We start from the raw sequence: 14,892 nt of genomic DNA, 5'->3' as shown, positions 1-14,892 counted from the left end.
TTACATGAAATGTAAACAGTACAACATAAGTTAGGAAGTCTGGTTTCATGTATTGTACATACAGTCTTGTTTACCTAATCCTTGGCTATCTCTGATTATCAGGATTGGAAATAATATTTCCTTTCCTGGTTATTAAATATGTTTTTGTGTATCATGAAACAAGTGTCCATTAAACCTAATATATGTCAATCAAGTTCTTTATCTTTCTTGTTTCCTCTCTCATATTGTCCGAAATGAATTATTTATAGACAATGTATATCCATGCATTGTAAATTTGTATAACCAATCTTTTGTTAAGGTTCAGCTGACTGGAAATCAAGCCAATGTGGTCATGAACTCTGCAGATGTGGAAAAACTAAAGATTGTCCTTGTTCCAGAAAACATGTGGACTTCCATGGATATCAAGTTGGGCATAATTGGGTGTTTTGTACAAGGTAAATAATAATAATAATAATAATAAAAGTAATAATAATTATTATGTTGATTGCAGTTCTACTTCATGACGGCTTGCAAAATATTACATACATGCAAATGATGCCGTTTGGGTATTTGAATTGCCCGTCACATGTAAATGTGCCTTTTAAATGTTTCTTATTTCCATCTCCAAGTTTTATGGAGTTATTCTTTTCTCTGTAATTTTCAAATCTGTGTGACATGATCTTCATATCCCATGCAAATTTGCAACCATTCAACATGTTCTGATGCACTCACTTTTGATGGATTTGTCTAGTAAGCTCTATTTTAGATAGTGTTGTGTCCCTTGTAATTTGATTTCATATTTTCACATGGGATTTTGTTCCACTAAGTGGCACAGCTCAAGAACTATTCAATATATTCTATTTGAATTAGGTCAGAACATTGTCTCTTAGGTCTAGATGAAACATTAACAGAGTTTGTCTTGTCAGCATTTTTTGGACATAGCAATTGTCATGGTAAGTCAACTGCACATCTTTATATGGGGCTTTGTTTATAATCAGCATAGCTCTTGAACCATTCATTGTATTGTGTTGTTGTGATAAGTTTTCTTAGACCTTGATGTGCCTGTTGGGTGCATCTGTCAAGTCCACTCCATTTTGGACCTATGTATGGCCATTGTTGATCATCTTCATATTTTGGAGATTTATGGTTGCTTAGAGGTAAGTAGGCCAATATGGTTGTTAATTAATGCAGTTGCTATGTTAAATGTAAACTATTTAATTATTTATACAATGTTTAGATGAGAATTTCATTTATATCAGCATTCAAGAAGATAGATCATTATTTGAAATTGTGGCTCATTTTCTTTCCTGTGGGGACAGGAATTTTACTTTAGCAAACTGGACAGACAATAAGGAATTGAGCTAATATACATGAATGCATTACATGTACGTTGGGATCATTGAAAAAGTTCACTTATGTTGAAACTTACCTGCAATTAAATAGTTATTTGGTTGGTCACAACTACATCTAGAGGATCAACACTTACATGTCCTTTCATTGTCACAACTACAACTAGGGGATCAACACTTACCTGTTCTTCCATGGTCAGAACTACAAGTAGGGGATCAACACTTACATGTTATTCAATGGTCGCAACTACATCTAGGGTATCAACACTTTCATGTCCTTCTACATTCACAACTACACCAAAAGATCAACATTTGCATGTCCTTCTATGGTCACAACTACAAGTAGGGGATCAACACTTACATCTCCTTCCATGGTCATAACTACACCTAAAGATCAACACTTACATGTCTTTCCATGGTCACAACTGCAACTAGGGTATCAACACTTCCATGTCCTTCCATTGTCACAGCCACAGCTAGGGGAAAGTTATTTTGTTGTATCTATAATTTCCACTGCCCATGGATTGCTTTCAGTAGTTTAACTGCCTTCAGATAATCTTTAAGATTTTAATTGAATAGTTTTAGTTTTATACAATTAATGATGCTAGCGGATTTAGAAAAAAGAAAGTTATATATTTTGTATAGTTATTATTATCAACTGTCACATATGCTTCACAGGAACAACGGAAACAACCACTATAGCACCCACCACTACAACACCACAGGTTACAACTAGTGCACCAACTACTACTATATCAGTTCCAACAACACCTGGTACACCAACTACTACAACACCATTTCAGACAACAACTGGTGCACCCACCACAACACCTGGGCATACAACAACCAGTGTACCAACTACTTCAACAGGTAAAAGTATTACCCATTCTAAATACTTGTTACAAAAGCTTGGTAAAAGTATGTTGAAAAAAAAAATCAAAGATATAGAACTGTTATGTATGATGACTCATTTATATGGGATTTGTTTGCATTTTTACTCTTAAGCTACAGAATAACTCAGATTTATCCACTGCTAAAATATATGCAATATATATGGTTTGCACCGCTATGAAACCTAAAAAGAGTATATACCATAAAAGATTGTGAAATATCAGCATCTTTTCAAACATCTTTTCAAACATTTTGCGAACAAACCCAGAGAAAACACATGAAATTTGCATCATTAAAGCAAATTATATTTCCATATGATTTTGGATATTGCTGAAATAAGTGAGGCTGTCTAATGAACTTTTGCTATTTGTTTTTTATTTATAATTAATGTTTATATTTTGAGAGTATGTTAGAATCAGCAAAAAAGACCAGAATGATTTTCTTATTTTTCTTGATCTTGACAGTTTGCACTCTGAAAAATGGAATGGATTCACCTTCAATGATACCATCATTAAATGTGCACATTTCTGTGAATGGTCATGTACAACTTCTAACCTCCGAAGAAACTAATCATCTTAGGCCCAGTGAGACACAACCTCTTCATATTAGTGGAACACCTATACATGAAGTTGAGATTCAAGTAGACGTCAATGGAAAATATATACATTCAGTGTCTGTTCCACAAACTATGACCAACAACATCAAAGAAATTAAAGTGTCTGTTTGGACAAGTGGCTCTGTGGCTTTTAGTTCCCCCATTGTGGTATGTAAAATTCATAACTTAGTAGTTTCATATATTCCAGAAGATGACATAAATATAAAATATTTCATAATGTTTTGTCTGACTACGATTGGTTAGTTATAAATAATAATCACCTTGGAAGTTATTTGTTACATGATACATAGTATAAACTTGTAAATTATTGGTCAAATGGTAAATTGTGTCAACTTACAAATTCTTGCCAATACAAGAAATAGTATGAACTTGTATATTGGTAGTGAAATTCAAATGTGATAATGTTTTAGCATCTTGTTTTGAATTTTGGCACAGTGAAATAGATATTTCTTAGCAAAACTTTAATCCAATGGATAATTGCTTGTTTAAAGTTTTTAAATACCTCCATATGACACAGTAATAATACAGGGTCATTCAGGGTAAAGAGTATGACACTTTGATTATTATAATTGTTCCAATAGACCTCTGTCCTGGCTGGGGTCATGGTATTATGCTGATCTTGATGGCATATCATCTATTTCTTAAAACACAGTTCTCGGTTTAAGAAAATATTGGCAAGTACTTAGGAGATCTTTGCTTGGTTACAAGTCCACCCTCTGCTTTTTACTTTACAATTTTCTTAAGGCTTGCTATTTGGTCTTTGCATGGGAGAAATAATGCTGTATCGAAGTGAAAAATTACTTTGTTATTACTGTTTGCTTTCAGTGGATAAATCTACCTAGACATGAGAGTGAAGAAGCAATTTACATGAAATGTAAACAGTACAACATAAGTTAGGAAGTCTGGTTTCATGTATTGTACATACAGTCTTGTTTACCTAATCCTTGGCTATCTCTGATTATCAGGATTGGAAATAATATTTCCTTTCCTGGTTATTAAATATGTTTTTGTGTATCATGAAACAAGTGTCCATTAAACCTAATATATGTCAATCAAGTTCTTTATCTTTCTTGTTTCCTCTCTCATATTGTCCGAAATGAATTATTTATAGACAATGTATATCCATGCATTGTAAATTTGTATAACCAATCTTTTGTTAAGGTTCAGCTGACTGGAAATCAAGCCAATGTGGTCATGAACTCTGCAGATGTGGAAAAACTAAAGATTGTCCTTGTTCCAGAAAACATGTGGACTTCCATGGATATCAAGTTGGGCATAATTGGGTGTTTTGTACAAGGTAAATAATAATAATAATAATAATAAAAGTAATAATAATTATTATGTTGATTGCAGTTCTACTTCATGACGGCTTGCAAAATATTACATACATGCAAATGATGCCGTTTGGGTATTTGAATTGCCCGTCACATGTAAATGTGCCTTTTAAATGTTTCTTATTTCCATCTCCAAGTTTTATGGAGTTATTCTTTTCTCTGTAATTTTCAAATCTGTGTGACATGATCTTCATATCCCATGCAAATTTGCAACCATTCAACATGTTCTGATGCACTCACTTTTGATGGATTTGTCTAGTAAGCTCTATTTTAGATAGTGTTGTGTCCCTTGTAATTTGATTTCATATTTTCACATGGGATTTTGTTCCACTAAGTGGCACAGCTCAAGAACTATTCAATATATTCTATTTGAATTAGGTCAGAACATTGTCTCTTAGGTCTAGATGAAACATTAACAGAGTTTGTCTTGTCAGCATTTTTTGGACATAGCAATTGTCATGGTAAGTCAACTGCACATCTTTATATGGGGCTTTGTTTATAATCAGCATAGCTCTTGAACCATTCATTGTATTGTGTTGTTGTGATAAGTTTTCTTAGACCTTGATGTGCCTGTTGGGTGCATCTGTCAAGTCCACTCCATTTTGGACCTATGTATGGCCATTGTTGATCATCTTCATATTTTGGAGATTTATGGTTGCTTAGAGGTAAGTAGGCCAATATGGTTGTTAATTAATGCAGTTGCTATGTTAAATGTAAACTATTTAATTATTTATACAATGTTTAGATGAGAATTTCATTTATATCAGCATTCAAGAAGATAGATCATTATTTGAAATTGTGGCTCATTTTCTTTCCTGTGGGGACAGGAATTTTACTTTAGCAAACTGGACAGACAATAAGGAATTGAGCTAATATACATGAATGCATTACATGTACGTTGGGATCATTGAAAAAGTTCACTTATGTTGAAACTTACCTGCAATTAAATAGTTATTTGGTTGGTCACAACTACATCTAGAGGATCAACACTTACATGTCCTTTCATTGTCACAACTACAACTAGGGGATCAACACTTACCTGTTCTTCCATGGTCAGAACTACAAGTAGGGGATCAACACTTACATGTTATTCAATGGTCGCAACTACATCTAGGGTATCAACACTTTCATGTCCTTCTACATTCACAACTACACCAAAAGATCAACATTTGCATGTCCTTCTATGGTCACAACTACAAGTAGGGGATCAACACTTACATCTCCTTCCATGGTCATAACTACACCTAAAGATCAACACTTACATGTCTTTCCATGGTCACAACTGCAACTAGGGTATCAACACTTCCATGTCCTTCCATTGTCACAGCCACAGCTAGGGGAAAGTTATTTTGTTGTATCTATAATTTCCACTGCCCATGGATTGCTTTCAGTAGTTTAACTGCCTTCAGATAATCTTTAAGATTTTAATTGAATAGTTTTAGTTTTATACAATTAATGATGCTAGCGGATTTAGAAAAAAGAAAGTTATATATTTTGTATAGTTATTATTATCAACTGTCACATATGCTTCACAGGAACAACGGAAACAACCACTATAGCACCCACCACTACAACACCACAGGTTACAACTAGTGCACCAACTACTACTATATCAGTTCCAACAACACCTGGTACACCAACTACTACAACACCATTTCAGACAACAACTGGTGCACCCACCACAACACCTGGGCATACAACAACCAGTGTACCAACTACTTCAACAGGTAAAAGTATTACCCATTCTAAATACTTGTTACAAAAGCTTGGTAAAAGTATGTTGAAAAAAAAAATCAAAGATATAGAACTGTTATGTATGATGACTCATTTATATGGGATTTGTTTGCATTTTTACTCTTAAGCTACAGAATAACTCAGATTTATCCACTGCTAAAATATATGCAATATATATGGTTTGCACCGCTATGAAACCTAAAAAGAGTATATACCATAAAAGATTGTGAAATATCAGCATCTTTTCAAACATCTTTTCAAACATTTTGCGAACAAACCCAGAGAAAACACATGAAATATGCATCATTAAAGCAAATTATATTTCCATATGATTTTGGATATTGCTGAAATAAGTGAGGCTGTCTAATGAACTTTTGCTATTTGTTTTTTATTTATAATTAATGTTTATATTTTGAGAGTATGTTAGAATCAGCAAAAAAGACCAGAATGATTTTCTTATTTTTCTTGATCTTGACAGTTTGCACTCTGAAAAATGGAATGGATTCACCTTCAATGATACCATCATTAAATGTGCACATTTCTGTGAATGGTCATGTACAACTTCTAACCTCCGAAGAAACTAATCATCTTAGGCCCAGTGAGACACAACCTCTTCATATTAGTGGAACACCTATACATGAAGTTGAGATTCAAGTAGACGTCAATGGAAAATATATACATTCAGTGTCTGTTCCACAAACTATGACCAACAACATCAAAGAAATTAAAGTGTCTGTTTGGACAAGTGGCTCTGTGGCTTTTAGTTCCCCCATTGTGGTATGTAAAATTCATAACTTAGTAGTTTCATATATTCCAGAAGATGACATAAATATAAAATATTTCATAATGTTTTGTCTGACTACGATTGGTTAGTTATAAATAATAATCACCTTGGAAGTTATTTGTTACATGATACATAGTATAAACTTGTAAATTATTGGTCAAATGGTAAATTGTGTCAACTTACAAATTCTTGCCAATACAAGAAATAGTATGAACTTGTATATTGGTAGTGAAATTCAAATGTGATAATGTTTTAGCATCTTGTTTTGAATTTTGGCACAGTGAAATAGATATTTCTTAGCAAAACTTTAATCCAATGGATAATTGCTTGTTTAAAGTTTTTAAATACCTCCATATGACACAGTAATAATACAGGGTCATTCAGGGTAAAGAGTATGACACTTTGATTATTATAATTGTTCCAATAGACCTCTGTCCTGGCTGGGGTCATGGTATTATGCTGATCTTGATGGCATATCATCTATTTCTTAAAACACAGTTCTCGGTTTAAGAAAATATTGGCAAGTACTTAGGAGATCTTTGCTTGGTTACAAGTCCACCCTCTGCTTTTTACTTTACAATTTTCTTAAGGCTTGCTATTTGGTCTTTGCATGGGAGAAATAATGCTGTATCGAAGTGAAAAATTACTTTGTTATTACTGTTTGCTTTCAGTGGATAAATCTACCGAGACATGAGAGTAAAGAAGCAATTTACATGAAATGCAAACAGTACAACATAAGTTAGGAAGTCTGGTTTCATGTATTGTACATACAGTCTTGTTTACCTAATCCTTGGCTATCTCTGATTATCAGGATTGGAAATAATATTTCCTTTCCTGGTTATTAAATATGTTTTTGTGTATCATGAAACAAGTGTCCATTAAACCTAATATATGTCAATCAAGTTCTTTATCTTTCTTGTTTCCTCTCTCATATTGTCCGAAATGAATTATTTATAGACAATGTATATCCATGCATTGTAAATTTGTATAACCAATCTTTTGTTAAGGTTCAGCTGACTGGAAATCAAGCCAATGTGGTCATGAACTCTGCAGATGTGGAAAAACTAAAGATTGTCCTTGTTCCAGAAAACATGTGGACTTCCATGGATATCAAGTTGGGCATAATTGGGTGTTTTGTACAAGGTAAATAATAATAATAATAATAATAAAAGTAATAATAATTATTATGTTGATTGCAGTTCTACTTCATGATGGCTTGCAAAATATTACATACATGCAAATGATGCCGTTTGGGTATTTGAATTGCCCGTCACATGTAAATGTGCCTTTTAAATGTTTCTTATTTCCATCTCCAAGTTTTATGGAGTTATTCTTTTCTCTGTAATTTTCAAATCTGTGTGACATGATCTTCTTATCCCATGCAAATTTGCAACCATTCAACATGTTCTGATGCACTCACTTTTGATGGATTTGTCTAGTAAGCTCTATTTTAGATAGTGTTGTGTCCCTTGTAATTTGATTTCATATTTTCACATGGGATTTTGTTCCACTAAGTGGCACAGCTCAAGAACTATTCAATATATTCTGTTTGAATTAGGTCAGAACATTGTCTCTTAGGTCTAGATGAAACATTAACAGAGTTTGTCTTGTCAGCATTTTTTGGACATAGCAATTGTCATGGTAAGTCAACTGCACATCTTTATATGGGGCTTTGTTTATAATCAGCATAGCTCTTGAACCATTCATTGTATTGTGTTGTTGTGATAAGTTTTCTTAGACCTTGATGTGCCTGTTGGGTGCATCTGTCAAGTCCACTCCATTTTGGACCTATGTATGGCCATTGTTGATCATCTTCATATTTTGGAGATTTATGGTTGCTTTAGAGGTAAGTAGGCCAATATGGTTGTTAATTAATGCAGTTGCTATGTTAAATGTAAACTATTTAATTATTTATACAATGTTTAGATGAGAATTTCATTTATATCAGCATTCAAGAAGATAGATCATTATTTGAAATTGTGGCTCATTTTCTTTCCTGTGGGGACAGGAATTTTACTTTAGCAAACTGGACAGACAATAAGGAATTGAGCTAATATACATGAATGCATTACATGTACGTTGGGATCATTGAAAAAGTTCACTTATGTTGAAACTTACCTGCAATTAAATAGTTATTTGGTTGGTCACAACTACATCTAGAGGATCAACACTTACATGTCCTTTCATTGTCACAACTACAACTAGGGGATCAACACTTACCTGTTCTTCCATGGTCAGAACTACAAGTAGGGGATCAACACTTACATGTTATTCAATGGTCGCAACTACATCTAGGGTATCAACACTTTCATGTCCTTCTACATTCACAACTACACCAAAAGATCAACATTTGCATGTCCTTCTATGGTCACAACTACAAGTAGGGGATCAACACTTACATCTCCTTCCATGGTCATAACTACACCTAAAGATCAACACTTACATGTCTTTCCATGGTCACAACTGCAACTAGGGTATCAACACTTCCATGTCCTTCCATTGTCACAGCCACAGCTAGGGGAAAGTTATTTTGTTTTATCTATAATTTCCACTGCCCATGGATTGCTTTCAGTAGTTTAACTGCCTTCAGATAATCTTTAAGATTTTAATTGAATAGTTTTAGTTTTATACAATTAATGATGCTAGCGGATTTAGAAAAAAGAAAGTTATATATTTTGTATAGTTATTATTATCAACTGTCACATATGCTTCACAGGAACAACGGAAACAACCACTATAGCACCCACCACTACAACACCACAGGTTACAACTAGTGCACCAACTACTACTATATCAGTTCCAACAACACCTGGTACACCAACTACTACAACACCATTTCAGACAACAACTGGTGCACCCACCACAACACCTGGGCATACAACAACCAGTGTACCAACTACTTCAACAGGTAAAAGTATTACCCATTCTAAATACTTGTTACAAAAGCTTGGTAAAAGTATGTTGAAAAAAAAAATCAAAGATATAGAACTGTTATGTATGATGACTCATTTATATGGGATTTGTTTGCATTTTTACTCTTAAGCTACAGAATAACTCAGATTTATCCACTGCTAAAATATATGCAATATATATGGTTTGCACCGCTATGAAACCTAAAAAGAGTATATACCATAAAAGATTGTGAAATATCAGCATCTTTTCAAACATCTTTTCAAACATTTTGCGAACAAACCCAGAGAAAACACATGAAATTTGCATCATTAAAGCAAATTATATTTCCATATGATTTTGGATATTGCTGAAATAAGTGAGGCTGTCTAATGAACTTTTGCTATTTGTTTTTTATTTATAATTAATGTTTATATTTTGAGAGTATGTTAGAATCAGCAAAAAAGACCAGAATGATTTTCTTATTTTTCTTGATCTTGACAGTTTGCACTCTGAAAAATGGAATGGATTCACCTTCAATGATACCATCATTAAATGTGCACATTTCTGTGAATGGTCATGTACAACTTCTAACCTCCGAAGAAACTAATCATCTTAGGCCCAGTGAGACACAACCTCTTCATATTAGTGGAACACCTATACATGAAGTTGAGATTCAAGTAGACGTCAATGGAAAATATATACATTCAGTGTCTGTTCCACAAACTATGACCAACAACATCAAAGAAATTGAAGTGTCTGTTTGGACAAGTGGCTCTGTGGCTTTTAGTTCCCCCATTGTGGTATGTAAAATTCATAACTTAGTAGTTTCATATATTCCAGAAGATGACATAAATATAAAATATTTCATAATGTTTTGTCTGACTACGATTGGTTAGTTATAAATAATAGTCACCTTGTAAGTTATTTGTTACATGATACATAGTATAAACTTGTAAATTATTGGTCAAATGGTAAATTGTGTCAACTTACAAATTCTTGCCAATACAAGAAATAGTATGAACTTGTATATTGGTAGTGAAATTCAAATGTGATAATGTTTTAGCATCTTGTTTTGGATTTTGGCACAGTGAAATAGATATTTCTTAGCAAAACTTTAATCCAATGGATAATTGCTTGTTTAAAGTTTTTAAATACCTCCATATGGCACAATAATAATACAGGGTCATTCAGGGTAAAGAGTATGACCCTTTGATTATTATAATTGTTCCAATAGACCTCTGTCCTGGCTGGGGTCATGGTATTATGCTGATCTTGATGGCATATCATCTATTTCTTAAAACACAGTTCTCGGTTTAAGAAAATATTGGCAAGTACTTAGGAGATCTTTGTTTGGTTACAAGTCCACCCTCTGCTTTTTACTTTACAATTTTCTTAAGGCTTACTATTTGGTCTTTTCATGGGAGAAATTGTGCTGTATCAAAATGAAAAATTACTTTGTTATTACTGTTTGCTTTCAGTGGATAAATCTACTTAGACATGAGAAGAAGGAAGCAATTTACATGAAATGCAAACAATACAACATAAGTTAGGAAGTCTGGTTTCATGTATTGTACATACAGTCTTGTTTACCTAATCCTTGGCTATCTCTGATTATCAGGATTGGAAATAATGTTTCCTTTCCTGGTTATTAAATATGTTGTCTTTGTGTATCATGAAACAAGTGTCCATAAAACGTACATGTATGTCAATCAAGTTCTTTATCTTTCTTGTTTCCTCTCTCGTATTGTCCCATATGAATTATTTATAGACAATGTATATCCATGCATTGTAAATTTGTATAACCAATCTTTTGTTAAGGTTCAGCTGACTGGAAATCAAGCCAATGTGGTCGTGAACTCTGCAGATGTGGAAAAACTAAAGATTGTCCTTATTCCAGAAAACATGTGGACTTCCATGGATATCAAGTTGGGCATAATTGGGTGTTTTGTACAAGGTAAATAATAATAATATAATAATAATAATAATGATCATAAAAATAATAATAGTTATTATGTTGGTTGCAGTTCTACTTCGTGACGGGTTGCAAAGTATTACATACATGCAAATGATGCCGTTTGGGTATTTGAATTGCCCGTCACATGTAAATGTGCCTTTTATATGTTCTTATTTCCATCTCCAAGTTTTATAGAGTTATTCATTTGTCTGTACGTTTTAAATCTGTGTCACATGCTGATTTTAAGAACATTGTCTATTAGGTCTAGATGAAACATTTTCAGAGTTTGTCTTGTTAGCCTTTTTTAACATAGCTATTGTCATGGTTAGTCAACTGCATATCTTTACATGATGCTTTGTGTATAATCAGCATAGCTCTTGAACCGTTCATAATATTCTGATGTTGTGATAATTTTTTCTTAGACCTTGATGTGCCTGATAGATGCATCTGTCTAGTCCACTCCATTTTGGACATGTTTATGGCATTGTTGATCATCTTCATATGTTCGTATGAGACATTGAGACTTTGAATGAGTTGGATTTCAAGCTTTCCATGTCATCACTCAAAGTTACATCCCCTGAATGTTCATGGTATCATTAGAGTCTTAGTCCCTGAATGTCCAATGTTAAGATTGGTTTTCCAACACATGTTCATCCATTTCAGAGCGAAAGGAACAACTGGAGTGAATTTTGATGCACCCATCACTAATAAATCTAATTTATGATGATTCATAGTCAATGTTAGGTCTTCTCAAGCTGTTCTTTTTCCATTTAAATATATTTGTTTTCGAATCCTTCATTGAGTACTTTACAACATCTTATGTATTCTTGTGTTGCAAAAACATGACATGTGGTGGGTTTCAGTAGTTACACATTTTCTTTCATAAGTGCAATATGCACCTGCTTTGCTATAAAGTATTTTTGGTGAATATCTTTTAGTTTGATAATATGAATTACGATACTGGTGTTATTAATAAAATGGATCGTATGTCCTGTTTATTTGTTACTGACTTTACGGTGAAGTTTGTATCCTCTTATTACAGGACCTACAACTACAGCTGCACCAACAACCACTACACACATTCAAACGACTACTTCATCCCCACCAACTACTTCAGTGGAAACAACAACAGCTACACCATCCACCACTACTCATCTGCAGACAACTGCAACCTCACCAATGACTTCAACTTCACCAACATGTGCATTGATCTATGGAATGTCAAACAATGTTACTACATACATACAAGATAAAGATATATCAGTGTATGTTAATGGTGTAGAGGTTCCTCATGATGAAGTGAATATCAGTAATCTTAGACCGCCTAGTATAGAACCTTACACAGTTGCCAGTCATGAACCCATCCAGCAGGTAGTTGTAATTATCAACGTTTCTGGAGTGTACATTGCATCAGTTTCTCTACCTGAATTATTCCTGCTGTTGAACATACAGTCATTTATTGTTTATGTGAAGCTGAAGGATACTGATAACTTTACAGAGGTGAGTGTATTACATTTGTAATGATCATTTCAGCAATATTTCAGTAAATAATGTTAGGACAGCCTCGGTCTATCTGGCCAATTGCATGTCTGCACAGCTATTGAATAGTCATCCATGAAACATTGTTGAATTGTCCATAGTCATCCATGAAACATTGTTGAGTTGTCCTTGAGGTAACTATCTGCAAGAGGGATATTATCCTTGTCCTAAAGCCAGGGGTCCATAAAAGTATGTCAAAGGTCACATATACCATAATTCCAATTACAATGGCTTCTTCAGACAGTTTATAGACATATTTTTACATGTGCAGAAATACAGGGAAAAAATATATATAATAGATTTTGCATTGTGATCCTTGTGTTACAGTCACTGGGTGAGCTTCAGCACCAGGGATGGGTCATGGGTTGGGTAGCGGGTGCATATAGAGATGGAATATGCAAAAGAAAGCTTGCCATTGTTTATGTGATAGATAAGGTTGAAGTGTAATCTCATCATAAAATGGTTTCAGCTATGCAAAGAATGTCATTGTCCTTCCATTTATTCATGCAGTGCATTAATTATTATGTATTATTTTAATTGACATAGCTCATTCATTTGTTAGTGTCTTAGTGGTTCCATGCTTAACATATCAGAATTGAATGATAAACATTTTCATTTTGTATCTTGGTAGTTAAGCATAGGCTTGTTTTTGTGTCTGATGTAACACACTTCTTAGACCTCAACTTCAACATGACAGGTGGCAGGAAAGGCCTTTCTGAGTAACTTGCAAGCCATGCCCAAGTTTCAGGGGCCTTGTTAATGATGTATTAAGTTTGCTGATCTCCAGACTGGTGAAGGACATTACTGAAATTAAGGAACGTTTTGTGTCATGCTTTGAACTTTGCAAAGAACATGGCCTTGTACGGTGATTGAAAGGGCAATTAGAGTAACGAATTCTACTTTACTCGACGATATCACTCTGTGTAGCCCTGACAAGAGAAATGCAATAAACTCATAAACTACTGCAAATATAAGTTCTGTTTAAGGACTTTGTCGGTTAGCATTAGTGATGAAATAAGTTTCTTCCATTATGGGAAAGCACAAAGGTTCAAACTTTTGTCATTAAATAAGCTGATCTGATGCAAATCAGAAGCCTTACAAAGCTATCATCAGTTGTGATGGCATTTACACATAGGGCTTGGCTGAAGTGCAAAAGCAATGGGGGAAAAACAACCTCACCTGATGCCATTTATCCATAGAATGCAACTACAGAGCTTACTCAAAAAATCAGCTTTGGTCCAAGCTGTTTGAGGAGAGGATCTATTAACATGGGTAGAGGTATCACTTGATTTAGCGATTTAGGTGCAGTAAGACTGAGATGCCTGACAAGTTCAGAATTCAGAATTATTTTAGATGTTTAACAATTTCCCAATTCAGAACATCTCCCAAATGAAGCAGATCAGTATCTGACAAGTTGATTACTATCTAAATATGTATACTTAAATGAACCTTTAACTACAGATATACACTTGTATGATGAAGATCATGTATGTAGCAAGATTCAAAACATTATCTTATATCTGACTACAGTGTTTCCCTTTTCCCTTATTTGCGCTTCAGAGACCCCTAAATTTTATATTTGACCCCAAATTTTGATACCAAATTTTGTTTTTTTACTCAGACTGACCCCTAATTCTCACACCAAGGAGATTTTTGACTCTCAGTCTTGCACCCCTAGGGGATACACTGGACTAGCCGACTTTGTTACCACACTTTGATTTTGATCAAACTCATTGTGTGTGTTTGTGTGTGTATGTGTGTTTGCATATAGGCATGAATGATCAGGGTTTTACTTAAATTATTTATGTTTGGTTTTATTG

At 33.9% G+C, this 14,892-nt stretch overlaps 1 protein-coding gene across 1 annotated transcript in view; it reads left to right on the top strand.

Moving 5' to 3' along the window:
* Positions 1–14,892, top strand: part of LOC149776719 (uncharacterized) — a 78,292-nt gene that overhangs the window by 52,066 nt on the left and 11,334 nt on the right. The window contains exons 34-44 of the mRNA XM_089941247.1: positions 299–434; positions 2,007–2,198; positions 2,684–2,982; positions 3,997–4,132; positions 5,705–5,896; positions 6,382–6,680; positions 7,695–7,830; positions 9,404–9,595; positions 10,081–10,379; positions 11,398–11,533; positions 12,576–13,033. Of these exons, the coding sequence (XP_089797373.1) occupies positions 299–434; positions 2,007–2,198; positions 2,684–2,982; positions 3,997–4,132; positions 5,705–5,896; positions 6,382–6,680; positions 7,695–7,830; positions 9,404–9,595; positions 10,081–10,379; positions 11,398–11,533; positions 12,576–13,033 (2,475 nt within the window). The remainder of the gene's footprint in view (positions 1–298; positions 435–2,006; positions 2,199–2,683; positions 2,983–3,996; positions 4,133–5,704; positions 5,897–6,381; positions 6,681–7,694; positions 7,831–9,403; positions 9,596–10,080; positions 10,380–11,397; positions 11,534–12,575; positions 13,034–14,892) is intronic.

Source organism: Sinohyriopsis cumingii, chromosome 18, assembly GCF_028554795.1.
Source record: "Sinohyriopsis cumingii isolate HCF-2022 chromosome 18, ASM2855479v2, whole genome shotgun sequence".
Classification (NCBI taxonomy): Eukaryota; Metazoa; Mollusca; class Bivalvia; order Unionida; family Unionidae; genus Sinohyriopsis; species Sinohyriopsis cumingii.
Note: the sequence above shows the minus strand (reverse complement) of the source record. Positions and strands in the feature narration are given on the sequence as shown.